Source organism: Sesamum indicum, linkage group LG10, assembly GCF_026168435.1.
Source record: "Sesamum indicum cultivar Baizhima isolate 11 linkage group LG10, ASM2616843v1, whole genome shotgun sequence".
Taxonomy (NCBI): Eukaryota; Viridiplantae; Streptophyta; class Magnoliopsida; order Lamiales; family Pedaliaceae; genus Sesamum; species Sesamum indicum.
Window position 1 is genome coordinate 18,716,009 of NC_142666.1, and position 27,513 is coordinate 18,743,521.

The 27,513-nt window shown below is 35.3% G+C and overlaps 5 protein-coding genes across 7 annotated transcripts; all 5 read right to left on the reverse strand.

Moving 5' to 3' along the window:
- Positions 1-253: 253 nt before the first annotated feature.
- Positions 254-2,180, reverse strand: LOC105171700 (1-aminocyclopropane-1-carboxylate oxidase homolog 1). Its single transcript, XM_011092895.3, has 3 exons — positions 1,491-2,180; positions 825-1,149; positions 254-745 (listed from the first exon to the last, which is right to left on the reverse strand). The coding sequence occupies exons 1-3, from the start codon at positions 2,021-2,023 to the stop codon at positions 497-499; spliced, it is 1,107 nt and encodes a 368-aa protein (XP_011091197.2). The 5' UTR covers positions 2,024-2,180; the 3' UTR covers positions 254-496.
- A 3,452-nt stretch (positions 2,181-5,632) lies between these two features.
- Positions 5,633-7,360, reverse strand: LOC105171699 (1-aminocyclopropane-1-carboxylate oxidase homolog 1). The gene is made up of 3 exons (XM_011092894.3): positions 6,595-7,360; positions 6,201-6,522; positions 5,633-6,113 (listed from the first exon to the last, which is right to left on the reverse strand). The coding sequence occupies exons 1-3, from the start codon at positions 7,293-7,295 to the stop codon at positions 5,862-5,864; spliced, it is 1,275 nt and encodes a 424-aa protein (XP_011091196.2). The 5' UTR covers positions 7,296-7,360; the 3' UTR covers positions 5,633-5,861.
- Positions 7,361-9,403: 2,043 nt separating this feature from the next.
- Positions 9,404-13,390, reverse strand: LOC105171698 (1-aminocyclopropane-1-carboxylate oxidase homolog 1). Of its 2 annotated transcripts, none has more exons than XM_011092892.3 (4): positions 13,206-13,390; positions 10,406-10,954; positions 9,963-10,284; positions 9,404-9,876 (listed from the first exon to the last, which is right to left on the reverse strand). In XM_011092892.3, the coding sequence occupies exons 2-4, from the start codon at positions 10,924-10,926 to the stop codon at positions 9,625-9,627; spliced, it is 1,095 nt and encodes a 364-aa protein (XP_011091194.1). In that variant the 5' UTR covers positions 10,927-10,954; positions 13,206-13,390; the 3' UTR covers positions 9,404-9,624. The 2 variants fall into 2 exon arrangements, with proteins under 2 accessions (XP_011091194.1, XP_088741787.1); XM_088885661.1 differs by having other exon boundaries at positions 10,406-11,017.
- A 1,250-nt stretch (positions 13,391-14,640) lies between these two features.
- Positions 14,641-16,271, reverse strand: LOC105171697 (1-aminocyclopropane-1-carboxylate oxidase homolog 1). The gene is made up of 3 exons (XM_011092891.3): positions 15,501-16,271; positions 15,106-15,427; positions 14,641-15,014 (listed from the first exon to the last, which is right to left on the reverse strand). Exons 1-3 carry the CDS (start codon positions 16,025-16,027, stop codon positions 14,763-14,765), a joined length of 1,101 nt encoding a protein of 366 aa, XP_011091193.1. The 5' UTR covers positions 16,028-16,271; the 3' UTR covers positions 14,641-14,762.
- Positions 16,272-24,321: 8,050 nt separating this feature from the next.
- LOC105171695 (1-aminocyclopropane-1-carboxylate oxidase homolog 1) lies at positions 24,322-27,240 on the reverse strand. Of its 2 annotated transcripts, none has more exons than XM_011092888.3 (4): positions 26,943-27,240; positions 25,760-26,301; positions 24,854-25,175; positions 24,322-24,780 (listed from the first exon to the last, which is right to left on the reverse strand). In XM_011092888.3, the coding sequence occupies exons 1-4, from the start codon at positions 26,949-26,951 to the stop codon at positions 24,508-24,510; spliced, it is 1,146 nt and encodes a 381-aa protein (XP_011091190.1). In that variant the 5' UTR covers positions 26,952-27,240; the 3' UTR covers positions 24,322-24,507. The 2 variants fall into 2 exon arrangements, with proteins under 2 accessions (XP_011091190.1, XP_088742114.1); XM_088885988.1 differs by lacking the exon at positions 26,943-27,240 and adding an exon at positions 26,691-26,796.
- Between the last annotated feature and the right edge of the window lie 273 nt (positions 27,241-27,513).

A 27,513-nucleotide genomic window follows, 5' to 3' on the forward strand; every position in this document is an offset into this window, starting at 1 on the left:
TGTACTTTGGCGTAATATCGAAGAGTGTTTATATTATTTACCATATCATTTTTATCGTAATTGTTTTTATTTGATCATGTATTGCGTGTATGTGACTGCTATAGTGTTATATAAAGTATAGCCACAGCATTAAAGTAATTTTATTGTTACGACATTTGTCATTAATTATCAATTATAAGAACTTATATGTAATTCTTGTATTGCTAATTTTCTATGATGAAGATACTTAGAATTCTTGATGGACTTGTAAAAATTACATCCAAAAATATAACTTATGATAATTCATAAAAAAGATGTACTGACTCCCATAATTGCAAGACCACCTTGACATCACAATTATTAGTAAAGAAAAACGCTGGCAGCTTAAAGTTTAAATACACCCACGTTCACATACAAATTTTGCATATACCCAATCTTACATGTATCATGCGACAGGAAAATCACTTTAGACTCCATAAATTCAGCAGAGGCAACGATGACTTGATCCATTCCATCTTCACACCTTGAAATGATCAAGAGCGCGAAAACTATCCAGTCCAGTCTTGAAGAACTTTGCTACATAATCACTTATTGCAACCTTTTTGTACATGGCCGGATTTTGTTCTGATATCAGCTCCTCAATTGGGCCATAAACCTTATCTCCATTCACAGGGCCAGAAAAAAAACATGCCACGGAGATTCGTGGTCCGATGCTGGTTGCTCTGGCTCTGTGCTCATTGCTCTTGAATTTCCCGTTTGATACCAACTGCCCAATTTAATAGAGAAATCAGCAACAAAAATGAGTAGAATTGAAGATAAAACAGAAATCAAGAATGTATATATACCTGGAGAAGATCGCCGATGTTTATCACTAAACCTCCTGGAATGGGTTCAATGTCAACCCACTGGTCCTGATACAAAACCTGGAGGGCACTGACAACTTGGCTTTGCAGAAGAATTGTGAGGAATCCAGCATCAGAATGCTTGGTTATCCCGATAGCCAGTTCAGGCTCAGGACACGCTGGATAATAGTGGCCGTGGAGGCGGTGCCCCTGAGAGCATTCCATGTTTTTCAGGTGATCAGTTTTGAGACCAAGAGCCTCCGACAATAGCCCGAACAGTATATTTCCCAGGATTTCGACATGTTTTGAGTATTCCAGAGCTGAATCCCTGTTAACCAAGTTACGCGGAGTATGAACAGGATGATATTCAAGTATGCAATTTCTTGTGAGCTAATCTAGTCAAAGTGGTCGCAATTTCACAGGCATAAACAGATTGTTGCGAGTAATCAGAATTTGTCAGTAGCTCATCAGGAAGTAATTAAATTATGCGTTTCATTTTTCATCTGTATTTGCTAGGTGGTTTCTCATAGTTTAGTTTGAAGGCGGACATGCACAAAATGAAAAATATTTATATCCCAAAAGATGCAGCGAACTGGCCATCAGCATGAGCTTTCAGAATTCAGATAGAGTAGAGAACAGGGAATATGTTCCATAAGAAAGTGATTATACCTGCAACAAACAGGCAATTCGTCATGATCGATTTCATCAGGGTCCGAAAACGAAATGCTCAAGGTATCCCTCCAGCTAGCAGTTCTTGAATGGAACAGATCATGACTGCTGGTAAATCTTGCTCTTCTCATCCGATCCCTTGAATAATACTTCTTTTTCTCCTCAACGTCCTGCTCGTTGAATTTCCGGACACCATCAATCATCCCATCAAGCACAGTTAGAGGAATCCCATGATTCACCACCTGGAAAAACCCCCAGGTTTCTGAGGCAATCCTTACTTCTTCAACAATCCGCTTCCGCCTGTCAGCGTCCAGGATTCCACTCAGATCAATCAGAGGAACTTGAACCTGAGTCTTTTTGCATGTCAACTCTTGAGCCAGCTCCTCAGATGGCCTCACGAAAATCCTAGGAATTTTCAGCAATCCTGAATCAGTCAGGCCCTTTACACCAGCTTTTGTTTCATCGAACGCCCTTAGCATTTCCATTCTGTCATAGCCTTGGTCGTTTGATGAAACATCAATTCCTCCAGCCATCTGTAGGTGTAGGGATGCCAGAAGATTTGTGCTAATCTTGTGTTTTTGATCGAAACTATCTTGAAACTGGAATTAAGCAGCAGATGCGATTTGGACCTGTCTGAATAGAGTTCAGTAATTCCTGTCAGAGGGCCCTGTCAATTTAAAAAACAGAGTCAGTGGGCGCTTCTTGACTTTGCGTGGCCATGACTCCCAACTATTGACTTTTCTAATCTACTTCAGCAATAGGATTTGGTACTCGAAATTAGGTAATATTTATCACATGTCTTAGACATTAAATTATCCAATATTTAATTTAAATTAAAGCCATATTCATTATACAACTCAAAAAGATTGATAAATATATATTTCTTGATTCGAGCTCAGCTCAAACTAATCCTTTAGTAAAACATATCAAAATATATGTAAAAAAGGTCAAGTTACTTAATTTGGCTAGTATTTAATTCTATTAGAATTAGATTTTCTAACAGTTAAATCACGCAAAAAATATAATATTTTTTAACAAATCAATAAAATCCAATAGATAAATACAAATATATTCTACTTGACCAATCAATTTTCGAGATTCACATAAGTTACTCCAAATGAATGGAGCAATTAGGAATTCTCTGACTCACCTAGAAATTAATTTGCAGATTTTTCGAACAAGAAAACAATATAATCCAACAAAGTAGCAGGATTATCAGCCGTTGTCAGACAGACAGCATCATCTTCGGGCATAAGTTCAAGTTTGTTATGGTGGGCACCACTAGAGAGCTTTCGTGGGGACAAATTTTGTTTCTTTAATCTTGCTTAAGGAGAAAAATGGGAAACTGCTAAAATCTGCCCAGCAAGTTGTCAATCAATTAATTAAGATTGCAGGTAATGCAGTGTCAATCAAATTTTTGTTCAAAACACATATACATAATCAAGATTTCACTTGGTTGTTGAAACATAGTTCTCAATTGATATGATTTGTATTTGGAGTATTGTTTTAGTCATTTCAAATTTGGACATTGACGTAATTGTTTAGACTTTGGAATTCATGACACAAAAAACATGCTGCTTTGTGTTACACGATTTTCACCATATTCATGAATGTTATGAATTTCTAAATTAAGTCATGGTCGAGGGGACTGATGCCAGAAAACACAGAGTGGGGAAAGTTGGGAATCAGAAATTTGTACAGAAAAAGATTATAAATTATGATACTAGAAAAGATTTAGTATAATTTGGAAAAGCTAGCTGTAACTTACCACTTAGGGCGTGATATAGACAAAACGTCCCATATTAATTATAAACGAAGAGTTTGCGTCGCTTATAAGCCCCAAAACCTCCTCTCCTTAATAAGGCGTTGAGTTTCAAATCACACTAAGTCGTGTTTACACAATTGGATTGAATTGGATATCCTATTCAATCTGGTTGTTATCCCACTTGTTCAATCCATGTTCTTGCAATTTTATCTTACTTCTTGTAGGCAATATGGTACAAATATAATCTTATCAGAATTTTTATCCAACAAAATAAACATCGAATTAATTTAATCAAAAACTAATATTTAATTTTGTCATGCTACATAAGCAATTGATAATCATATCATATCCACACATATATTAATTTTATCACACATGATAAGCATGCTTTATATTTTTCCGCTACGGACAAAACAACAACTCGGCACAAAAAGGGTGGAGAGATAGAGCAAGAAAATTAAGAAAGAAAGGTGCCCCCTATTTAAAGCTGACTTCAAGAAATAATCCTGATCAAGCTTTATATAAATGCTGTATTATTCTTTTTTTAGAATATAATCATCCGCATCTTTATATATATATATCTATGGTGATGTTGATTTTTGTGACCTGAAATTTATCAAGTCAAAAGTCCAAACAGTATGACGTCGAATGCACAGATGGAGATAAGGATCATGTGGGGCCTGCAAGAATACAGAAAGTAGGGCAAACACAGTGACCTGTGCTCTTACGTCATGACGCAAAAGAAAATGTTTCCCGTTCAATATTCTCCCACGTTTTATAGACCAAGATTTAAATGTTTCCAGCCCTGTCCCCACTCTTAAAAATACATTGCCAAGAAAACGATGCCGCCACCACCTTTCCCAGGTGATGGAGACTAAAAAAATTTGATAATTATTGTTATTAATGTCAATATCGTGCAAATAATATTTATTTGGGATAATCATACTTTCAGATTTGATATACTTAAATATATATATTTTATAATTAAAAAAATTATTTAGTATTTTTAAAATTTATTTTTATTTGACAAATAAGTTTTTTCATCAGCCAAAATTTATCCATTTTACTGGTATTAACAAAAAAAAAACTTATATTTAACCCCCATTTGACTTATTTACTAATTTATTACAGGTAAAATAAATATTTTATGACCAAATTACTTATACATCTTCATTAGTGCATGTGGGGATGTATATTTTCACTGTTATAAAGGAAGTTTGGTTAGAAAAATGTGTTGACCTGCAATAGGTCTGTAATAAGTTAATTGTAGGTAAATATTAATTTTTATTAAGTTTTTTTTTTTTAATATGAATACTAGATATAGTTTTTTAAATCATAAAGATTTTTATGACTAATTACTCCAAGCCTCATGGTTGGGGAGTGTAATTATCCCTATTTGTTTTGTATTTTCAATATGTATAAGTGTGTGTGCAATTAATTTAAAATATTAAGATATAATTATTATATTTTCAAATTATATACTTTAGTTAAATAAACAAAATATTATTAAAAAAATAAAAGTTGTGAGTAGTTATTTAGAAGAAATTGGGAGAAGAAAAACATGAAAGTTGAGAGAGAGAAAAAAATTGAGATTGAGAAAAAAGAAGAAAAAATTGCTGAAATAATAATTAAAAAAAATAGCAAATAAAAAAAAGAGACACCAAAGAAGTGCTCTCTCTTAATAATATAGTTCGATTATATTTTTCATAATTAATAAATATTTATTAGATATCTAAATATATAAAATCATGCAAAAACTTACATATTGTTGAATTTATAATTAATTTAGTATTATAAAATAATATTTCTTGTGTGATAGGATTCTCATTCACGTTCAAGCTACTTAATTATTTTATGTGAAGCTGGTTTAGAATATTTAAGATTCTACAATATTAGGATTCTAAATATGCTATAATATAATTAAGGGATAATTACACTCTACTCCTTTGAAATTCGATATAATTACATATAGACTCCCTTTAATTTGAAAAATTACATCTAACACCCTGAGATTTGTTTCTACCTAACAAATAAATTCCTTATTAGTAAAAAAAACATCGAATTTGCTGATATTAACAAAAAAATTAGAAAAATAAAATATTTTTTCTGATTGATTTATTACTAATTTATTGCATGTCAAATAATTTTTTTTTATGATCAAATTACCCATATACATCTTCACGCATTAATAAATATCAGGAAGTATATCTTTACCGTAGTTTTAGTCAGAGAAAATTTTTTTCAACTTACAATAAGTTAGTAATAAGTTAATTGATGATAAATATCGATTTTCATTTCATTTTTCTAGTTAAGACATGGATAAGATATATTAAGTGCTCAACTGAGACTATAACAAATACTGCAATAGAAAATCATGGACTTCAAATGCTCAAAGTTCAGATTGCGTTAAATTGGAAAGAGTATATATACAGCCCAATGAACTAAAATACAACACACCCACATTGCCATACTACAAGATAAGAAATCCAGTATACAGACACCGCCACGACTTTATTTTCATTACTATATGCGACAGAAAATCATGTGGCGACGAGTGTTCATAAATTCATCTCAAGAAATGATTTCTTGGCCACAACAATACATCCTCACAACTTGTAGTAATCAATACCCCAATTCTCGTCATCAAGTCCAGTCTTCATAAACCTACCCATATACTCAGTCAGGAGGAGATCTCTGTATTTGGCTGGATTCTCTTCTGATATCAGCTCTTTAATCGGGCCATAAGTCTTAACCTCGCTGATAGGTCCAGAGAAAAAGTAGGCCACAGAAATTCGTGGTCCGGTGGAGTTAGCTATCACTCTATGCTTATTACTGATGAACCTCCCATTTGACACCAACTAAACCAAATTCAACATGGAAATTAGAATCATGATCATGAGCAAAAACATGATGAGAAGATGCAAGACAGACTGAAAAATGAGTACCTGGAGAAGATCCCCGATGTTTACAACTAACCCTCCTGGAGTGGGTTCAACGTTTACCCATTGATCTTGATATAAAACCTGGAGGCCACTGATTTGGTTTTGTAGAAGAATAGTGAGGAATCCAGGATCAGAGTGCTTGGTGGCTCCTAGAGTCAGTTCTGGCTCAGGGCAGGCTGGATAATAGTGGCAACTGACTTGGTGCCCCTTTGAGCATTCCATGTTGTTTAGGTGATCAGGGCAGAGTCCAAGAGCCTCCGCGAGTAGCTCAAGCAGAGTTTTTCCTAGAATTTTCACGTGGTTTATGTATTCCACTGTGTTGTCCCTGCAATTGAGGACATGAATTTAAAACAGCTACTTGAGAAATGTTTTGTATATAATATGTTCAAATAGATACCTGCAAGAAGCTGGCAATTTTTCGCTATCAATTTGGTTTGGAAATGAAATGTTCATGGTATCCCTCCAGTTAGCTGTCTTTGAAGCGAACAAATCAAAATTGCTGATAAACCTTACCCTTCTTGTTAAATCCCGTGAATAATACCTCCTTTTCTCTTCAACATCCATTTCGTTGAACTTCATTATCCCATCAATCATTCCATCAAGAACAGTTGGAGGAATCCCATGATTCACCACCTGGAAAAAGCCCCAAGTTTCCGAGGCCATCCTCACTTGTTCAACGATCTGTTTCCGCCTGTCAGCGTCCAGGATGCCGCTGAGATCAATCACAGGAACTTGAACTTGAATATTCTTGTAAGTTAACTGATCTTGAGCCAGATCTTCAGATGGTCTCACGAAAATTTTTGGAATTTTGGTTAGTCCTGAATCTATCAGACCTTTAACACCGGCTTCTGTTTGATCAAAAGCTTTGAGCATTTCCATTCTGTCGTATTGTTGGTCACCTGCTGCTGAGGCATCGATTCCTCCAGCCATCAGATGAAGATGTGGTAGAACACGAAGATTGCTGTGAATACAAAGAGGTAGCTCTACAAGAAACTCTTGATCTTGAAACTCGATATTGTGTATTCTTGTACTAATAAACTGAAGAGAAGATAGATAGGGAAATTCACAATATGTTTTTGTATTCGGGATAGATACCATTTTTCTCGTGTCTCAATTTAGGTCGATTGGTTTTATTTTTTATATTTTGATTAGTAAAATTAAATTAAGTTATCCAACAATATAAATATTTCTTGGTTGGAATATCTCAGGCTAATCGGCCATTTGGAAAACATGCATATTAAAGTATATATAAAAAGATCAAGTTGGTTGATTAGGCTAATGTATGCTAAAGTATGTAAATAATAAGTATTTATTAAAATAATTTAAATATATGAAAATATTTAAAAGATATATTATAAATTTATGAATTTAAGATTTCAAAAATATTTTTGAAGTAACAAGCCGTTGCTTGGTTTTTAATTTTTAAGTTTTATTATTTACAAAATATATAAATGAGTAATTTGAAAAGTTTTGATTCAATTCCATTTTTTATTTTATTGGTATACCAAAAACAGGAATGATATATCTAAAGGAAAAATTATTTTTTGTGTCCTTTACCTATTAGTTTTAATTCTATAAGTATGTCATTCATTTATTTAGTTCTGTAAGTTACAAAAAATGATGATAAATAGTCCTTGGATTGTCGGAATTTTAGTTTTTGGCTAGAAAAATGACATAGCAACCGAATTGGACAATTTTTTAGGAGTTTTCAATCCTAAGTGGCTATGGACATGAGTTGAAAGATATGTTGAACTTGTTTTGAACGGAATAAAAATTTAGTAAATTTGGAACTAAATAATGTACAATTATAAATTAAAAAAAAAAAAAAAGAAGAAGAAGAGAATTTAGCCCCCTACCGAGTCTGCTGCCGCCACCACGGCCGACCCTCATTCCCATCCCCAGAGCGTCTTCGCTTCCACCCCCTCCCAGCTTGTTGTCGGCGCCGCCGACCCTTTTGCCCACTTCACTTCCCACCCCCCCCCCCAACCCGCTGTCGCCAACCCTCCTTCCCACCTCTTTGGTGTCCCGGACAAACCGTCGCCCCCAATATTGCCCAGAAGTGGTCGCCCTCAGTTGCCATCGCATTGGGTGAGGAAGGCTCGGCACCGTCGCCTCCTCTGCAACAACACTTAACCATAGTGGTACCGTCGCCTTCACCCCATTTAAAAAAATAAAAAAATAATTGTATTTTAATTAATTTAATTGAAAGTAATTAAAATAATTAATTTTTTAAAAAATAATATTAAAAACTATTTATTATTATTTATAGTAAATAGTATGATTTATTAAAATATATTTTGTAAATACATGTGGCATAACACGTTGACGTACAGGTTGACGACTTGCCTGACATCTTAGCAAGTATTTGCCACATGTGCAATTTCCAACTTAAATTCAAAATGGTGCCGAAAACTTCAATACAAAATCTTAAATCGAACTTAATTTTATCATTTTTAAATTTACAGGACTAATTAAATAAATGACACATTTACAGGACTAAAAGTAATACAAGGTAAAATTAATAGACGAAAAAAATAATTTCCCTATACCAAAATCATTCAATTCCTAATTTTATTCCTATCTATTCTTAAGTTTATTCTATTCCCCCAAACTCATTCCTACATATCAATTATGGCCTTAATGTCAATAACAAGGGAAGTGCAAATAATATTTATTTTGTATTTTCAGTACATACGATATTTTATATAAATATAATAGAATAAATTACTAGAAATTCTCATAAGATTTTGACATAATTATAAATATTTTTTATTATTTAAAAAATCTATAATACCCCCATTAATTTTAAGAATGATCTAACAATTAACCCAATCTCTTTATCTCTGCTAAACTTTCATCCCCTAATTTTTGTTATATTTGTGTTTACACTTCTTTTCTCAACTTCAATGTAATTATAGAGCCTATCATGTATATATACTTACTCATCTTGTTGGATTGAACTCATTTTTTAGGCCTGTCAAATTAATAAGATCAATGAATTAAATTATGAACTTAATACCTTGCTTATAAACTAGCAAGACGTGACCTGTTGCCTTGTTTGGTGGAGGTCACCACCTTATATTTTAGCTCTGGAAAAAGATATTTGAGGGACATCATCACAACTAAACCTATATATTATAGATATAAATAAGATATATTAAGTACTCAACTCACACTACAAAAAATAGAAAATAATGAACTTCAAATGCTCAAAGGTCTTATTGCATTAGATTGGACAGAGTATATACAACCCAATGAACCAAAATAAAACACACCCACAATGACTTACATTGCCATACTACAAGATAAGAAATCCAATATACAGACACCGGACTTTATTAGCATTACTATATGTGACCAAAAATCATGTAGCAACGAGTGTTCATAAATTCATCTCAAGAAAATGATTTCTTGGTCACAACCATCTTCACAACTTGTAGAAATCAATACGCCGATTCTCGTCATCAAGTCCAGTCTTCAGGAACCCCATCAGATACTCAATCAAGGGGACATCTCTGTATTTGGCTGGATTCTCTTCTGATATCAGCTCTTTAATCGGGCCATAGGTCTTATCCTTGCCGCCAGGTCCATTGAAAAAGCAGGCCACAGAAATCCGTGGTCCAATAGAGTTAGCTATTACTCTATGTTTGTTGCTGATGAACCTCCCATTTGACACCAACTAAGCCAAAATCAACACCAATTCAGAACCACGATCATGAGCAAAAACATGACAAGAAGATCCAAGAGAAACTGAAAAACGCGTACCTGGAGAAGATCCCCGATGTTTACAACTAAACCTCCTGGAATGGGTTCGATGTTAACCCATTGATTTTGATACAAAACCTGGAGGCCACTGATTTGATTTTGTAGAAGAATAGTGAGGAATCCAAGATCAGAGTGCTTGGTGATTCCCAGGGTTAGTTGTGGCTCAGGGCAGGCTGGATAATAGTGGCAGGTGATTCGATGCCCCTTGGAGCATTCCATGTTGTATAGGTGATCAGGACTGAGTTCAAGAGCCTCAGAGAGTAGCTCGAGCAGTGTTTTTCCCAGAATTTTTACATGGTTTGAGTATTCCATTGTGCTATCCCTGTATTGAGCACATGTATTTCAAATAGCTACTTGAGAATATTTATGCACGGAAATAACCACTTCTAGAATAAATTAAAGTATATTCTCATAAAAAAATACTGGACAAAATAGGAAGATACCTACAAGAAGCTGGCAATTCTTCACTATCAATTTGGTCTGGAAATGAAAAGTTGATGGTATCCCTCCAGTTAGCGGTCTTTGAAGTGAACAAATCATAATTGCTGCTATATCTTACCCTTTTTGTGTTATCCCGTGTATAATATCTCCTTTTCTCCTCAACATCCATCTCATTGAACTTCCTTATCCCATCAATCATTCCATCAAGAACAGTTGGAGGAATCCCATGATTCACCACCTGGAAAAAACCCCAGGTTTCTGAGGCGATTCTCACTTGGTCAACGATCTTTTTCCGCCCGTTAGCGCCCAGGATGCCGCTGAGATCAATCACAGGAACTTGAACTTGAATGTTCGTGTAAGTTAACTGATCTTGAGCCAGTTCTTCAGATGGTCTCACGAAAATCTTAGGAATTTTGGTGAGTCCTGAATCTATCAGGCCTTTAACACCAGCTTCTGTTTGATCAAAAGCTTTGAGCATTTTCATTCTGTCATATTGTTGGTCACCATCGACTGCTCCAGCCATCAGATGATGTGGTAGAACACGAAGAGTGCTGTGAACACAAAGTGGTAGCTCTACTAAGAAACTCTAGATCTTTAAACTCGATATTTACAAACTGAAAAGAAGATAGATAGGGAAACTTCACAATATGTTTTTAAACTCGAGATTAAGTACTAACATTTCTCACATGTCTCAATTTAGGACAAGTGGTTTTATTTTATATATTTTGATTCTACGTAAAATTAAATCAAATTATCCAACAATATCTATTTGGATTTATCACGGTTCCGACTCTGCCACAACGACCAACAAATTGTTAAAATAGCTCAAACTCTCGAGGTATATTTCATATTACCTTCTATAATATTAAAAATATTCAAAATAAGTACTTACGAAACCAAAAAAAAAGAAAAGTCACATAACTCCCTGTATGTTTTAAAAAAGTGAAAAAATTACCCCTTCTCCTCCAAAATTGTAACTCGCGCGGAAAATGCGGCTGGGTAAGTATTTTTCGTCCTCAATGACCAAACTACCCATTTTTAAATCATACATAGTTTTTAAATATAATATAAAAAAATAATCCAAGTTATATGCATATATATATATAAACAAATTCAGAAAAATGTAAAACAAAGAAATGGAGATAACTCATTGGAAGATTGGTGATGGGCTTCTCAACGGTAGTAGACTAGTGCCAACAGGTGGTTGGATGGCGGAGAAAAAAGCGGTTGAAGACGGGGGCGCTAGTTAGGTTTTCAGAAGGGAAAAATGTAGATAATTTGCCAATGGATGGGGGATTGGCTGTGGGTGGGATGTCAAAATGATCGAAGTTGGACGGGCTTTCCAACAGTGGTAAACTCGTGTTAAGAGTTGGTAGGACACTGAAAATAAGGAGGGAGAAGAAAATTAGATTTAGATATATACATATAGATACAAATAAATATATAGATATCTATATATTAAAAAAATATATAATTCTCTTATATTGAATAATATATTTTTAATTTTCTACAAGTATGATTAAATTTGAATCATAAATTTATATCAAATTAAATATAAGTCGTTGATTAAAAAAAACAATTTTTTTTCGCGATAGTGACTTATTCAAAAATTTTGAATATCACATAAGAGTAATATGAAATTCATCCCAAATCCTCGTCCCTCTAGAGCCATTGACAGACAACATATTCTCCGGCCCTGTTGGGGGGCAAAGTTCAAGTTTTGATGGAGACAGAAAGGAAACTCCTAAAATCTGCCCGACAAGTTGGTGCTATATATTTCACATGGTTGTTGAAACGTAGTTCTCAATTGATATGATTTGTACTTGAAATATTGTTTTAGTCATTTATAACTTGGACAAGAATTAGTAATTGTTTAGACCTTTGAATATCATGACACAAAAAACGTGCTACTTTGTGTTACAAAAATAAGTTAATAAATTATGGTGAAAGAAAAGATTTAGTATAAATTTGAAGAAGAATATGGTGCTCCTAATTAGGGATGTTTAGTTCGATTAATCGAATTTTCGATTAATCGATTTTTCGATTAATCGATTTTAAAAATCGAAATCTCGTCGCCGGCGACGAGATGCGGTGGGGGGAAGCCGGGGTAAAGGGGGTAGGGGTAGGGGTGGGGGTGGGGGGGCAGGGGGGAAGGGGGTGGGTGGGGTAGTTAGTTATTTTTTTTAATACATAATAATAATATATTTTTAAAATTTTAAATTATTTATAATATAAATTAAATAATATGTTGAATCTAGACCTTTTATTTTTTAAAATCTAACGGTTGAGATTAATTGATTAGATCTAACGATCAATATTTGATCAAAAAAATCCAACGGTCATTAGAATAAGAAATAATATATATTAAGTAAGGGTATAACGGTCATTTTCTAAAAAATTAACACCGTTAGTTGGATTTAACGGAGAGGGAGCGATTGAGCTGAGTTTACAAAACACATGGGAGCTTTTAGCCTATTCTGAAAACAGGAAGGTGCTTTTTGCAGACTTTTTAAAACACAGGGGGGTTTTATGCATTTTGTCCTAAAAAATAAAAAAAAAATCATTTTTTAAATATATATATATAAATAATTTTGGTATTTTTTAATTTTATTCAAAAATACATGTATCAAAATATCAAAATCTAAAAATAAAATGTATCATGAAAAGAATATTTATGAATACAATTCAAAATTTCAAATCAAAACAAAATTTTTCTATCAGGCATTTCATCAAACACCTTCAAAGCAAGACTTGTAAGTCAAATTTATTGAATTTCTTCTACTTACGAAGAAAGAAAACTACCTGAGAATGAAGAAAAAGAAGAAGAACGAAGTTGCAGCCTCGCGGGAGTGAGAGTCGCAGGTGGGTGTGGCTGCCGCTGGAGAGTGGAGAAGTGGAGAAGGAGAAGAGAAGAGAACTCTGAACTTAACTACTCTAGCTTGCTATTTTCACTTTTCATTCTTTTCTTTCTCCTTTTAGTCCTTATTTTACATTATAATATTAATATATAAATATAATATAATATATAATATTGAATAATATATTTTAATATAATATAATTCATTAAAAAAAATTAATTTTTTATTTGGTTCGGTCATCGAACGATGACCACAAAAATCGAATCGAGAATCAAATTAAAAGAAGAAAACCGAGAATTTTTTGGTTCGATTTTCTGTTCGAACCGAAAATTCGATTTTGTCGCTTTAATCGAACTTTAAACACCTCTACTCCCAATCTCATTCCATAAGCATACCTATTTATTGTGGGTAAGTTGAGATTTAAAGTTCATGGATTCGAAACCTCTCATATATGTTGGATGTTGTTTTACTGTATATTAGGTGTTGTTTTAGATTTAATTTATATGATATTATTGATCAGACTATAATTATTGTAATTGTTTTTATCAACTCTGAAATTATCTATCTTTTTAATTAACTCTTTAATTAGTTCTTTTGATGAATTTACGTCATATTTTTTCTGAACGAATATGTGATTTTGCTAATTTACCCCTTCTAAGAATTTTCCTTTATTGACATAAATTATTTGGTCCCTCACATTTAATTTTCAAAAGCAATTTAGTCCCTTTTCTCATAAATTTGCATACCAAAAACTTAACATTTTTGCCCATATATTTTTCCCAGGCCATGAAAACAATATATCTTTGCAGGGAAAAGTAATTTTGACAAAAGATATTATCATTGTTGACAAAAGAACCTGATAGTTTTTTTTTAATTAAAATACATATTTAGTTTTTGTAACATATTTATTTACAAAAATAATTCTATTTTTTAACATGTTAATTTTTTTTTTCTAGCATGTTTTTGCAAGATTACCTTTAACTTAATAAAATAGAAAAATATTTTATTTAGCTAGCACTAATCATGTTACCAAAAAACATTTTGTAATGTGTTTTGTTTTTTTTTTTCAAAAATAACTCTCACAAAATGTTGATGCACAAATTATATTTCTCAGAAGGGGCGATTAAATACTTCCTTATTATTTAAAATATTAATATTAGTTTAACAACGAATTCAATACATTATGTTTTCATCCAATTTTTATAGTAAACTAATCAAAATATCATTTTGAATTATAAATTATAATTTTATTTATTTTTTAGAATTTTTTAAGATACTTTTATGAACTAATATTCCTTAGGGGTCATTTCTTTTCAAATATTATTTTTATCTTTTAAAAAAATTCAGTAAAGGGTAAAATTGTAATGTCCACTTCAACATTTAGAGGTTACATAATTATTTTTTATTTGAATAGGTATTTTTAATTTTCGAAACAACAAAGAAATATCCTTAATTATGACAAATCTCGATAACATGATTTTCCAGCCACAACCATGCATCTTCAAACCTTGTAGTAATCAATACCCCAATTCTCATCATCAAGTCCAGTCTTTAGAAACTTCCCCAGATACTCAGTCAAGAGAAGATCTCTGTATTTGGCTGCATCCTCTTCTGATATCAGCTCTTTAATCGGGCCATAGGTCTTAACCTCGCCGAAAGGTCCAGAGAAAAAGCAGGCCACAGAAATCCGTGGTCCAATGGAGTTAGCTGTCACTCTATGCTTGTTGCTGATGAACCTCCCATTTGACACCAACTAAACCAAAATCAACACGGAAATCAGAACCACGATCAATCATGAGCAAAAACATGACGAGAAGGTCCAAGAGAGACTGAAAAACGAGTACCTGGAGAAGATCCCCGATGTTTACAACTAAACCTCCTGGAATGGGTTCGATGTTAACCCATTGATCTTGATACAATACCTGGAGGCCACTGATTTGGCTTTGTAGAAGAACAGTGAGGAATCCAGGATCAGAGTGCTTGGTGGCTCCCAGGGTCAGTTGTGGCTCAGGGCAGGCTGGATAATAGTGGCAGCTGAATCGATGCCCCTTTGAGCATTCCATGTTGTTTAGGTGATCAGGGCTGAGTCCAAGAGCCTCAGAGAGTAGCTCGAACAAAGTTTTCCCCAGAATTTTGACATGGTCTGAGTATTCCACTGTGCTGTTTCTGTAATTGAGGACAAGAAGTGAAAATAGCTACTTGAGAATTGTTTTGTATGTAATATGTTCAAAATAGATACCTGCAAGAAGTTGGCAATTCTTCGCTATTAATTAGGTCTGAATATGAAATGGCCAAAGTATCCCTCCAGTTAGCAGTTTTTGAAGCGAACAAATCAAAATTGCTGCTATAGCTTACCCTTCTTGTGGGATCCCGTGAATAATACCTCCTTTTCTCCTCAACATCCATCTCGTTGAACTTCCTTATCCCATCAATCATTCCATCAAGAACAGTTGGAGGAATCCCATGATTCACCACCTGGAAAAACCCCCAGCTTTCTGAGGCGATTCTCACTTGTTCAACCATCTTTTTCCGCCCGTTAGCGTCCAGGATGCCGCTGAGATCAATCACAGGAACTTGAACTTGTATGTTCTCGTAAGTTAACTCTTGAGCCAGATCTTCAGATGGTCTCACGAAAATCTTGGGAATTTTGGTCAGTCCTGAATCTATCAGGCCTTTAACACCGGCTTCTGTTTGATCAAAAGCCTTGAGCATTTCCATTCTGTCGTATTGTTGATCACCTGCTGAAACATCGATTGCTCCAGCCATCAGATGAAGATGTGGTAGAACACGTAGAATGCTGTGAGTTGAGAGGTAGCTCCACTAAGAAGATTTTGATCTTGAAACTGGATATTGTGGGCAGATATATATTGCTTGTAGGTGGCTTGTACTTATAAACTGAAGACAAGAGATGAAGTCATTCCTGGGAGCAAATCTCTACCATTCATTGTCTCTGGTTGTTATTATCAACTGTGGAGATCTATTGGTCGTGCTGTCAAAATATTTCTTCTATCAGCAGCATTTTATCAAGTGAAAATTTATCAGATCCAACGAAACTTATCGATGTCCATATCTATATCGGGCAAATTGATCTTCCTGTGTTAGAAAAAATAACAAAACACCTCATGTAAAAAATATATCTATATGGGGCGTTTTGCTATTTTTAACTAATACAAGAGGGCAAATTGCAATTTTCCTATCTAAATCTATATCTATTTTGTAGAGACAATCCAAATCACAAAAGAAAACGCAAATTTCCGATCATGGATCAAAATATTGGTTGATATGTATTCGTGTCGGTCGTTATATAATCATCGAATCCTATATATTATCAAAAATTATTTGGTATCGCCGATAATATCCGATGTTATTTGATATTATCGCCAATACAATGATATTATCGTCTAAATCCGATTATATCGGATTTTATCAGTGACCATGATGTGATGGTTTAGACGATTACATAAAACAATAGTTCATTTTTCATATTGGTTTACACAATTAATTGAGCAACTTCCAACCTCTTGTAGTTGGAATAATTGAGAATTTAATTTAGCAACTTATAGCTGAAGTTGGAATAGTTGTAGTACGCATCGCGATAATAATTAATGGCTCAGCCTGTTGCAAAAGCCACTAAATGGTTTAACCATTAGTTTGTGTCCTAATTCTAGCTAGTTTAGTGTCATGTTGCCTCAATATTAATATCATACCAAATAAGCTTGTTTAAACTATAAACAATTACATAGTAGCATTTTTGTGCATCTATTTTATTCTAATATATTAAATTTTTAAGTGCTTCTATAATTAATTTTATCGATGCTTGATATGCTATAAATTTTGGTTTATAATATTATGTAGTAATTTGTGATATTTATACTTTTTTTTTATAATTTTACTATTTTTTGAGAATTTTATTAGCATTGTATAATATTTTATTTTATATCGTCCAATAATATTCCGATATATCATAATCGATGTAGAAAATACCCATCGATATTATCATCGATACCACGAATTTGACCTATTATTCTGATCTGCGTCCTACAGCAAAAGCCCGCAAACACAGCAGGAAATGGGCAGGCCTCTTTTATCCTGGAAAACAGGAAAAACTGAAGAAACAGGGGGAAACAGGCACTTCTGTTTTCTATCTATAATTGGAATTTGGACATGATATTTTCAGGTTTTAACACTACTCTAAAACTACGGATTGAGCAGTTTCTGTAGAATGAAAAGATTGACAGAGATGTGATTTTTTCACGTCTCCTTCTTGTATATGTCTATGTACAGTTTGAGGCAGCAAGGTTCTTGGGGTTGGGGTTCACGATATTTTGCTTAAGCACAATGATTTCAGGAAAACGTCATCACATAGCATCATCATCTTCTCATCCAAACTTCTCTTACAACATTCTTACCCAAGCAATTATTTGTGATGCTAGGTTCAAAGTCGCAGTATCTGCGACAAATATCACTGGTTATTGCTCCACATCAATTACGGTGTATCGAAATATTATTGGACGATACGAAACAAAATATTATACAATGCTTAAATTTACAGAAAATAGTAAAATTATAAAAAAGAAAAATGTATAAGTATCACAAATTACTGTATAATATTACAAACCAAAAATTATATCACATCAAGCATCCATAAATTTAATTATAGAAGTGCTTAAGAAATTAATGTTGGAAAATTATTTGGTTTCAAGTAATCGAAACGACGTTTTGAAATAGTACAATCGGATTTAAGAAATCAAAAGCAGTAAAGCCACGTTGGAACAGATAATATAAAGCAATCAGAAACGCTATTTACGACAAGAAATTTAAATAGAAAACTTACAACGAGAATTGTATCGTAACAATTCTCAATCCAATTAAAGTCATTAACTTAACCAAATCGCAGAATAGCTGCTTGCCTTGAAGAAAATATACGCCCCGTATCAGCAGTGCACCGGGTGCAACGTAATTTCTCCCAGGATAAGATGGTTACAGTTGTTCGGTTTTAGCACTATACCGAAGAACACCTCGAACAACACTCAGAAACTTATCGAAACAAGAGACTCAAATACCAAAATTTGAGTATATGAATGCCTAAGCAAAAAGAGGGCACACGAGAGTGAATAGAGGGGAAATTGAGGATTGTTTGTTGTATTTTCAAATGCAGAAAATTCAGCTTTATATAGAGGCTGATTCCTCCAAAAATGAATGCTGAAATTCATGGCCTTAATGACCTTCAAATCAATTTTGAAGGTTACAACATATTAAACCTCCACTAACGGCAGAATTGCAATCAAACCTAATTAAAAAAAAATTTGAAACAGCTGCATCAGTAATGAAATGAAACTCATTCAAATCTTTGAATTTCAAAACAACTTTTGAAAAACCTCAACAATCCCCCACAAATTCATGGATTTGATCTCAAGTTTCCATGACTTGCTTTCAACAATGGTACCTTCCGGTTTGAACCACTGTCTAAGTTATCTGACATCAGTTATCACCAGGTCAAATGGAACTAAGCCTTGAATTTAAGCCTGTAAGTGTGACAACGTATGTCAGTAACAACAAGCCACCAGCTTTGTGTTGATCTTTAGGGTTGACACTTAGGCCATGTGTCCTGATCCTGTTCATGAATGCTTTCAGGAATAACCCAATTCCTTAGTTGCGGCCAAACAACGACATTCATTTAGTTGGGCGTCTCCAGGGATGCACTGCTAGCATCTCGTCTCATAAGACTTGACCCCATTCAGAGTTAGACTCTTACTATACTAGCAGTAGCAGCACCTTCCAGAATTTCAGGGGACAGACTCCAGATACAAAGTATCAGTCTATTTGGTGCTCCGACATACCCTTACGACTTGTTGATACCACATTGAACCTTCTTTGTGGGATCTCCACTCAAAAGGTTGGGTTGCCGTCGTAGATATGTCACTCATGGGTTTTCAGTCCCATCCCCAATCTGGACTTATGAACTTGTGACAGATTCAATCCTTTCGTCAAAGGATCAGCCACATTGTCCTTTGTTCCCACAAAGTCAATGCCTATTACTCTGTCTGACACTAATGCCCTTATAGACTTCAGTCTAACTTGGATGTGTCGTTTAGTCTTTTGATTGTATTTACGACTCCTCACCTTTGCTATTGTGGTTTGACTATCACAATGTACAGCAATCGGTGAAAGAGGCTGACTTACAATGGGAAGTTGTGATAACAACCCAAATAGCCATTCTGCCTCGGTACCAGTCGTATCTAACGCACATAACTCGGCTTCAAACGTAGACCGGGTTATCAAAGTCTGTTTTGCAGACTTCCAGGAGACTGCTCCCCCACCTAAGGTAAAAACATATCCTGAGCACCCATTACTCCCGGAGTTTTTGGCTATCCAGCTAGCATCACTATATCCCTCAAGAACAGCAGGGAATCTGCCATAATGTATGGCCAGTGATACCGAGCCCTTTAAGTACCTTAGTACTCTATCCAAAGCACCCCAATGAGTTTTGTCAGGACAACTAGTGTATCTAGCCAACTTAGAGACAGAAAATGATATATCTGGTCTCGTGCCATTTGCCAGATACTGTAAGCTCCCAATAATTTGGGAATACCTTAGCTGTGCAACCGGAACACCACTTTCATTTTTGAATAAAGCTACAGAAGGATCATATGGTGTTTTAGCAATTCTACTGTTTTGATAACCAAATTTCTCAATTATCTTCTCAACATAATGAGATTGAGAAATGGTTATCCCATCAGTTGACCGAGTCAACTTGATACCAAGAATCACATTTGCCTCACCCATATCCTTCATTTCAAACTTGTGTTTCAAAAATGACTTGGTTTCGGTAATAATATCTAGACATGATCCTATTAACAGAATATCATCCACATACAGGCATAAAATTATCATTTTATCTCCTTCAACCTTGCAGTATATACATTTATCATTCTCATTTACAGTGAAGCCAAATGCAAGAATAGTTTTATCAAACTTTTCATGCCACTGTTTGGGTGCTTGTTTAAGTCCATATAGAGACTTAACAAGTTTACAGACTTTATGCTCGTTACCATGAGCTACAAACCCCTCAGGCTGATCCATGTAAATTTCTTCCTCGAGTTCACCATACAAGAAGGCTGTTTTCACATCCATCTGGTGAATCGGGAGATTATACACCGAAGCAAGTGCTATAAGCACCCGGATTGTAGTCAATCGAGCTACCGGGGAATAGGTATCGAAATAGTCTATTCCCTCCTTTTGTTTAAACCCTTTGGCCACCAATCTGGCTTTAAACTTATCTATGGTCCCATCAGGTTTCAGTTTCCTTTTAAAAATCCACTTACATCCAATAGTAGTACACCCCGGAGGGAGATCGACTAGTACCCATGTTCCATTGGAAACAATGGAGTCCATCTCACTTTTGACAGCTTCTTTCCACTGCTTGGCTTCTGAAGAGGCCATAGCATCTTTGAAAGTTATCGGATCATCCTCGATGTTGTAAGTGACAAAGTCACTTCCAAAATCCTTGACGATCCTAGCTCTCTTACTCCGTCTAGGTTCATCTGACTCCTCATGAGTCTGATTAGAACTACTAGGACCAACCCCCACATTTGACATCTTTTCCACATGTTCAGGAATAGATGTGGAGGTAAGTGAATCATCAAGCGAAACATTAGAAGGTATTCCTGTTTTTAAAGGAAATACATCTTCTAGGAATACAGCATCACGAAATTCGACTATTGTGTTGACCTCAATGCCTGGAATTTCTGATTTAATAACCAGAAATCTTAAGGCATAACTTGTCTCCACATAGCCCAAGAACACAGCATCGACAGTCTTAGGACCCAATTTCTTTCGTTTGTGTTCTGGGACTAGCACTTTTGCTAGGCACCCCCACACTCGAAAGTATTTCAGGCTTGGTTTCCTACCTTTCCACAACTCGAAAGGAGTACTCGTATTGTGTTTCAGAGGGACTCTATTCAGAATATGACAAGCCGTATTCAAAGCCTCTCCCCACAAATACTTTGGTAACCCAGAGGTTAGTAGGAGACTGTTAATCATGTCTTTGAATGTTCTATTCTTTCGTTCAGCCATCCCATTAGACGAAGGGGAATAAGGAGGAGTCTCTTCATGAATAATGCCAAATGTTTGACAATATTCATTGAACTTACTCGACTCATATTCTCCTCCTCTATCGGACCTTAGTCTTTTAAGTTTCTTACCAGTTTGGGTTTCTGCTTCATTTTTAAACAAAATAAATTTGTCTAAGGCTTCATCCTTATTTTTCATGAGAAACACATAACAGTATCTACTGCAATCATCTATAAAAGTGATAAAATATCGTTTGTGGTCCCTGGTCAAAACTCCATTGAACTCACAAATATCAGTGTGAACTAAATCAAGTATTTCCGAATCCCTTTCAATTGACTGATAGGGTTTCCTAACTTGTTTAGCTTCTACACAAACTTGGCATTTGTGATTTCGTTCAATATTTTGACTAGGAATTAAATTCAAATTCATCATTCGTTTGATCGAATTGAAATTTAAATGACCTAACCTACTATGCCACAGAGTAGAAGATTCAACATTCAATATAATAGAATCAGAAACATCAATTTTATTATTATCAACTCGAACTTTGAACAAGCCATCATCTAAGTAGCCTTTACCAACAAAAATACCAAATTGCTGAATAACAACTTTATTAAACTTGAAAACCAATTCATACCCTTCCCTAACTATTACAGAACCACTAATAATGTTTCTTCTGACAGTGGGTACATGATGAACTCTTTTCAGCGACAGAATGCGCCCTGAAGGAAACTTCAAGTCCACGCTTCCTATCCCAAGTACTTCAGCTGTACTGGAGTTCCCCATGCTTACTGTCCTTCCACTGATGGCCTGATAAGACACAAAGAGAGATTTATCAGCACAAACGTGCACATTCGCTCCAGTGTCAATCAACCAATCATATGGTTCGTAAATAGTCAAGAGTTCAGGTTGTATAGATACATACCCATCAGTTGCTCCTGAGGTGCTAGCTCCGCTAGGACCTCCCACAACCATGTTGACAACTGCCTGCCCAGTCTTGGCCTTTTTATTAGGACAAAGCTTAGCCCAGTGTCCAACCTGCCCACAGTTCCAGCATGGTTTGTTTGCTTTTGGTTTCTTATTTTTGGAGGCCTTGCTTTTAGTGATGGCTTTCGAGTTCGTGTTAATCTTATTCACTTTTGGTTTCCCCACTATGAAATTGGCCCTTGGTTGATGTTCAACAGGCATCTTGTGCGTTTGATTTCTATGTTCTTCCTCAATGCTGATAGCAATCATAAGATCATCCAGAGACAATCTCCCTTTTTGATGCTTGAGTGTCATGCCAAAATTTTCCCAAGATTTGGGAAATTTGTCCACTATAGACATGACCAGAAACTTCTCGGGAAGCTTCATCTCAGCATCAGCCAGAGCATGCTCAAGGTTGATAATCTCATGAGTCTGTTCAGCCACAGACCGGTCCTCAACCATTTGATACCTCATGAACTTAGAAACAGAATACTTTTCGAGCCCTTGCTCTTCAGTATTATATTTCCGGTCCAACTCATCCCACAGAGACTTAGCAGTGTAAGAATCAGAACAATAGACATCGAAGAGCGTATTTGACAGGGCTGACAAAATCGCTCCTCTGCCTATTTGATCCCTTTCTGTCCACTGCGCTATCTCAACAGTTTTGGGATCGGTATCAGTAGGTTCAGGTCTGATCACCTGAATCACTGACAAAAGTCCTTTCATCGTCAACCAAATTTTCATTCGCTGTTGCCAGCGTTTGAAAAATTGGCCCGAAAACTTGTCCGGTAAACCGGTCAAGTCGACCTTTTGTGTGATCGGAATTGCAACAGAAATCGGCTCGGCCATCTTTTAGTATTTTAGGAAACTAAAAGTGATGTTTCAAATAAAAGATTTTCAAAATAGCGTTTTCCAAAAATAGTTCCAACGACAAAATCCGATTTTTCAAAACCTGTATATTTTCTTCAAGATTGTTGGAAAATTATTTGGTTTCAAGTAATCGAAACGACGTTTTGAAATAGTACAATCGGATTTAAGAAATCAAAAGCAGTAAAGCCACGTTGGAACAGATAATATAAAGCAATCAGAAACGCTATTTACGACAAGAAATTTAAATAGAAAACTTACAACGAGAATTGTATCGTAACAATTCTCAATCCAATTAAAGTCATTAACTTAACCAAATCGCAGAATAGCTGCTTGCCTTGAAGAAAATATACGCCCCGTATCAGCAGTGCACCGGGTGCAACGTAATTTCTCCCAGGATAAGATGGTTACAGTTGTTCGGTTTTAGCACTATACCGAAGAACACCTCGAACAACACTCAGAAACTTATCGAAACAAGAGACTCAAATACCAAAATTTGAGTATATGAATGCCTAAGCAAAAAGAGGGCACACGAGAGTGAATAGAGGGGAAATTGAGGATTGTTTGTTGTATTTTCAAATGCAGAAAATTCAGCTTTATATAGAGGCTGATTCCTCCAAAAATGAATGCTGAAATTCATGGCCTTAATGACCTTCAAATCAATTTTGAAGGTTACAACATATTAAACCTCCACTAACGGCAGAATTGCAATCAAACCTAATTAAAAAAAAATTTGAAACAGCTGCATCAGTAATGAAATGAAACTCATTCAAATCTTTGAATTTCAAAACAACTTTTGAAAAACCTCAACAATTAATACACAAGAATAAATATATACACAAAAATGCTACAGCGAGATTATTTCATATGACATTAATATTGATGGCACCCGATTAGGTAGAATTAAGCCACAAACTAATGGTTAAACCATTCAATGACTTCTGTAATAGGCTAAGCAATTAATTATTGTCGCGATAGGCACTAGAACTATTCCAACTTCAGCTATAATTTGCTCAGTTATTCTATCTACAAGAGGTTTGAAATTACTCAATTAATTGTGTGAAACAATATGAAAACTTATGTATTATTTTACATAATCTCTCAACCATCACATAACAGTCATGAAAATCTCATATTATCGGCGATATAATCGATTTCAAACGATAATATTTAATAACATCATATTATTGAATATACCAAACAATTTCGGGTAATGTATAGAATCGGACAATCATATCAAATCGGCACTGGCCGATCCAAATACGTATTGGCCGATCCATGCTGGGGCATGACAGAATATTACAACAGGGTGATACAAAATACATATGAATTTATAATTATCATTCGGTTGTCACTAGTCCGGACTCTCGCAACCTGAACTCATCAAGTCCGGATTTATCAATTGGCCGCGCGAAAAACTTGGAAATATACTCCCCTGCTGTAAACTCCTTGTAACGAGGGGGATGTTTTTCTGATATCAGCTCTTTGATTGGGCCATACACCTTTCCGGGCAGAACAGGACCAGAGAAGAAGCCTGCAACTGAAGTTCTTGGTCCTGCTCGGTTGGCAAGAACTCTATGATCTGCGCTTATAAACTCGTCGTTTGAAATGATCTGTGTAAAACCAAAAATCACTTAGAGTAGTATGTAAGTTAAGTTAAATTGGAAGATTTCTGTTGACATAAACCTGCAACATGTCTCCAATGTTGACTACCAAACTTCCAGGCAGGGGTGCTACATTTATGTACTGATTTTCATGCAGGACCTGGAGGCCACCAACTAGGTCCTGTAGGAGAATTGTTAAGAAAGAAGGATCAGTGTGCTTGCTCGTGCCCAGTGTCAGCTCTGGCTCCGGGCAGGGCGGGTAGTACTGGCCGATGAAAGTGCGTGACCTGCCACATTCCATGGCTCCCAGGTGGTCCGGTTTGAGGCCTAGAGCTTCCGATAACAGCTCATACAGAGTTTCTGCCAGCTTCGTGACTTGATTCAGATACTCAATTGTTGAATCTCTGCCAAGTAACAAGTATACGTGAATCTGTCTGTTCAACTATCCGACAAGCACAAACATTCACAAGTTTTGAACAACATAGAGCAACAACTCTTAATTAATTTCACCTATTCAGCTTAATATATTGGAGTGTAGAAGCTACACTTTCGCCCAACGTTTGCTGATCCAACTTCATTGCCAGAGGTATATTTTCCTTTGCTTCCAAAACAACTAGGAATACATTTTACTTCTCGAGACAAATTTATAATAGTCTTATAGTATTTTAGAATTGCCCCAATTTCGTAAAGTTGATAGATGATCGTCTATTATAGTTATTCGGAAATTTATGTCCTAACAAAAAAAACTTGAGCTCCCTTAAATTTATGTACAAACAATTCATCTGCAAACCACAAAAGGATCATATGTTTTTTCTCATTTTCTTTCTTAGTTTTGCACACGTTTCATAATCAATCTCTCAAACCTATATTCTGACTGCTTTAGGACGCTTCACAAATCTCCTGAATTCTATTCTTCTCAAGTTTGGATAAAACAGGGAAGCCCATAAAGCAAGATTACAATCACAAGATGGAAAAGACGAACGCTTACCTGCAAATCTCCGGCAACTCATCAGGTTCAATACGATCAGATGTCATCAGAGAAATGGTCAACGAGTCCCTCCAATTAGCAGCACGAGAACGATACAGATCAACGTTGCTACCATATTTCACCTTCTGCATCCTATCATGAGAATGGAACTCTTTCTTCACCTGGGCGTCCTGTTCGTGGAATTTCCTTATTCCATCCAGCATGCCATCCAAAACATTCATGGGGATTCCATGATTCGTCACCAGGAAAAATCCCCACTCCTTGGATGCTTTTTTCACTTCACTGATGATCTTCTTGCGCTGATCATCGGCTCCAATTCCACTAAGATCTATCACAGGGACCTGGAGACTGGACTGCTGATAATTCAATTCCTCAACGAGCTCATCAGGCGGCCTGATGAATATTCTGGGAACTTTCTGGATCCCGGAATCGACTATGCCTTTGACGCCGGCTTTCGTCTCCTCAAACGCCTTCAGCGCTTTCAGGCGATCATAGTCTTCTGGTAAGGACTCTTTCAGGCTAGACATATCCATTTTCTTGCTCTACAGTACGACAAGAAGGTGAGGAGTATTAGTAATGTTATGCTTTAATTTCATTTCTAAGTATACGTGGCACGCTTGCGCATGCATAAAATTAATTAAAATATATATTTATATGATAAAAAAAATTGTCAAAAAATAAAAGAAAATTATGAGGATATTGAAAAATTGTTTTCATTATGTTTTCAGGCTAGTTTCGGCATTCCAAAAAGTACATTATTTATTATCATTTTACTATTTACGAAGTTCAAATTACATCCCTTATTCAAATACAAAATTTGTTTAAATATATAATAAATTTACATCAAATTTCAAATCAATAGTATGTTGAAAGGAATTCATAAATTACTATCCAGTAGGCACAAATTCATACTTATAAAACACAAACCAACCTCGTGGCTGTGAAGCCTTAAAAGCAATGCCTCGTTAACCTTCATCTATTTAGTACTACCCCAGCAATTCATATAAATTTAACACGAATTTGTGGACAAACTGTTAAATACAAAGATGTTCAGAGTTATCAATAAAGCAGAGCACCTCTATTGATATACTAATCACAGAATTTTAGGAGAAGAGGTCCACTGCTGTTCTTGGATCAACTAACGGCAATAAAATAGGTCAAGAACAGAATGATAGCACCTTACCTGATTCATATTGGCCGCGACAAAACTTAAACGCCCACCGCGGCCGCGGCCCAGAGGTGGGAATTCCCCTCCGCAGGCCCCCCAAACCGGCGTCCGTCGACAGGACTCGCGCTACGCGGAGCTTATAGGACACCCTGAATAATCTAATCTTACTAAAGCGCAGATGGGAGATGGACACTGCTGCGGGGGGCCACCGTCGCAGGTGTAATGGGGAGGAGCAAGTTCCGGTGAGAAGCTGATTGAAGAATATAATATTATCCGTAACACGGTGGGGATAATAATTGGGGTTGAATGCATACTCCTTGTACTCTATCAAAAAATAGTGGTAATTTATCTTTATATTTTTTAAAATAAAGTAATTTAGTTCCCTATCTAAGATATTTTATTTCAAAAACTACAAAAAATCAAATTACTATTTTAAGGTAAATTGCTAATTTTTTTCCTCCATGTTGAGCTCATTTGCTCATTTTGTAATATTACAATGGAATTGTTAGCATTTTCTCGATAATAATTCGATGAGAAATTTAATTCAGATTGAGTTTGGTCTGATATAACTATATAGTAAGTGCAA

What these genes read in the sequence shown, in the direction of transcription:
- LOC105171698 (XM_011092892.3), bottom strand. Translation starts at nt 10,926, where the DNA reads ATGGCTGGAGCAGTCGATGGTGACCAACAATATGACAGAATGAAAATG. An exon ending in GAATTGCCAGCTTCTTGTAG is followed by an intron (nt 10,285 to 10,405) that starts GTATCTTCCTAT and finishes TGCTCAATACAG; the next exon opens with GGATAGCACAATGGAATACT. An exon ending in ACATCGGGGATCTTCTCCAG is followed by an intron (nt 9,877 to 9,962) that starts GTACGCGTTTTT and finishes ATTTTGGCTTAG; the next exon opens with TTGGTGTCAAATGGGAGGTT.
- LOC105171700 (XM_011092895.3), bottom strand. Translation starts at nt 2,023, where the DNA reads ATGGCTGGAGGAATTGATGTTTCATCAAACGACCAAGGCTATGACAGA. An exon ending in GAATTGCCTGTTTGTTGCAG is followed by an intron (nt 1,150 to 1,490) that starts GTATAATCACTT and finishes CTTGGTTAACAG; the next exon opens with GGATTCAGCTCTGGAATACT. An exon ending in ACATCGGCGATCTTCTCCAG is followed by an intron (nt 746 to 824) that starts GTATATATACAT and finishes TAAATTGGGCAG; the next exon opens with TTGGTATCAAACGGGAAATT.
- LOC105171699 (XM_011092894.3), bottom strand. Translation starts at nt 7,295, where the DNA reads ATGGTATCTATCCCGAATACAAAAACATATTGTGAATTTCCCTATCTA. An exon ending in AAATTGCCAGCTTCTTGCAG is followed by an intron (nt 6,523 to 6,594) that starts GTATCTATTTGA and finishes CCTCAATTGCAG; the next exon opens with GGACAACACAGTGGAATACA. An exon ending in ACATCGGGGATCTTCTCCAG is followed by an intron (nt 6,114 to 6,200) that starts GTACTCATTTTT and finishes AATTTGGTTTAG; the next exon opens with TTGGTGTCAAATGGGAGGTT.
- LOC105171697 (XM_011092891.3), bottom strand. Translation starts at nt 16,027, where the DNA reads ATGGCTGGAGCAATCGATGTTTCAGCAGGTGATCAACAATACGACAGA. An exon ending in GAATTGCCAACTTCTTGCAG is followed by an intron (nt 15,428 to 15,500) that starts GTATCTATTTTG and finishes CCTCAATTACAG; the next exon opens with AAACAGCACAGTGGAATACT. An exon ending in ACATCGGGGATCTTCTCCAG is followed by an intron (nt 15,015 to 15,105) that starts GTACTCGTTTTT and finishes ATTTTGGTTTAG; the next exon opens with TTGGTGTCAAATGGGAGGTT.
- LOC105171695 (XM_088885988.1), bottom strand. Translation starts at nt 26,735, where the DNA reads ATGAAGGTTAACGAGGCATTGCTTTTAAGGCTTCACAGCCACGAG. An exon ending in GAGTTGCCGGAGATTTGCAG is followed by an intron (nt 25,176 to 25,759) that starts GTAAGCGTTCGT and finishes GTTACTTGGCAG; the next exon opens with AGATTCAACAATTGAGTATC. An exon ending in ACATTGGAGACATGTTGCAG is followed by an intron (nt 24,781 to 24,853) that starts GTTTATGTCAAC and finishes GGTTTTACACAG; the next exon opens with ATCATTTCAAACGACGAGTT.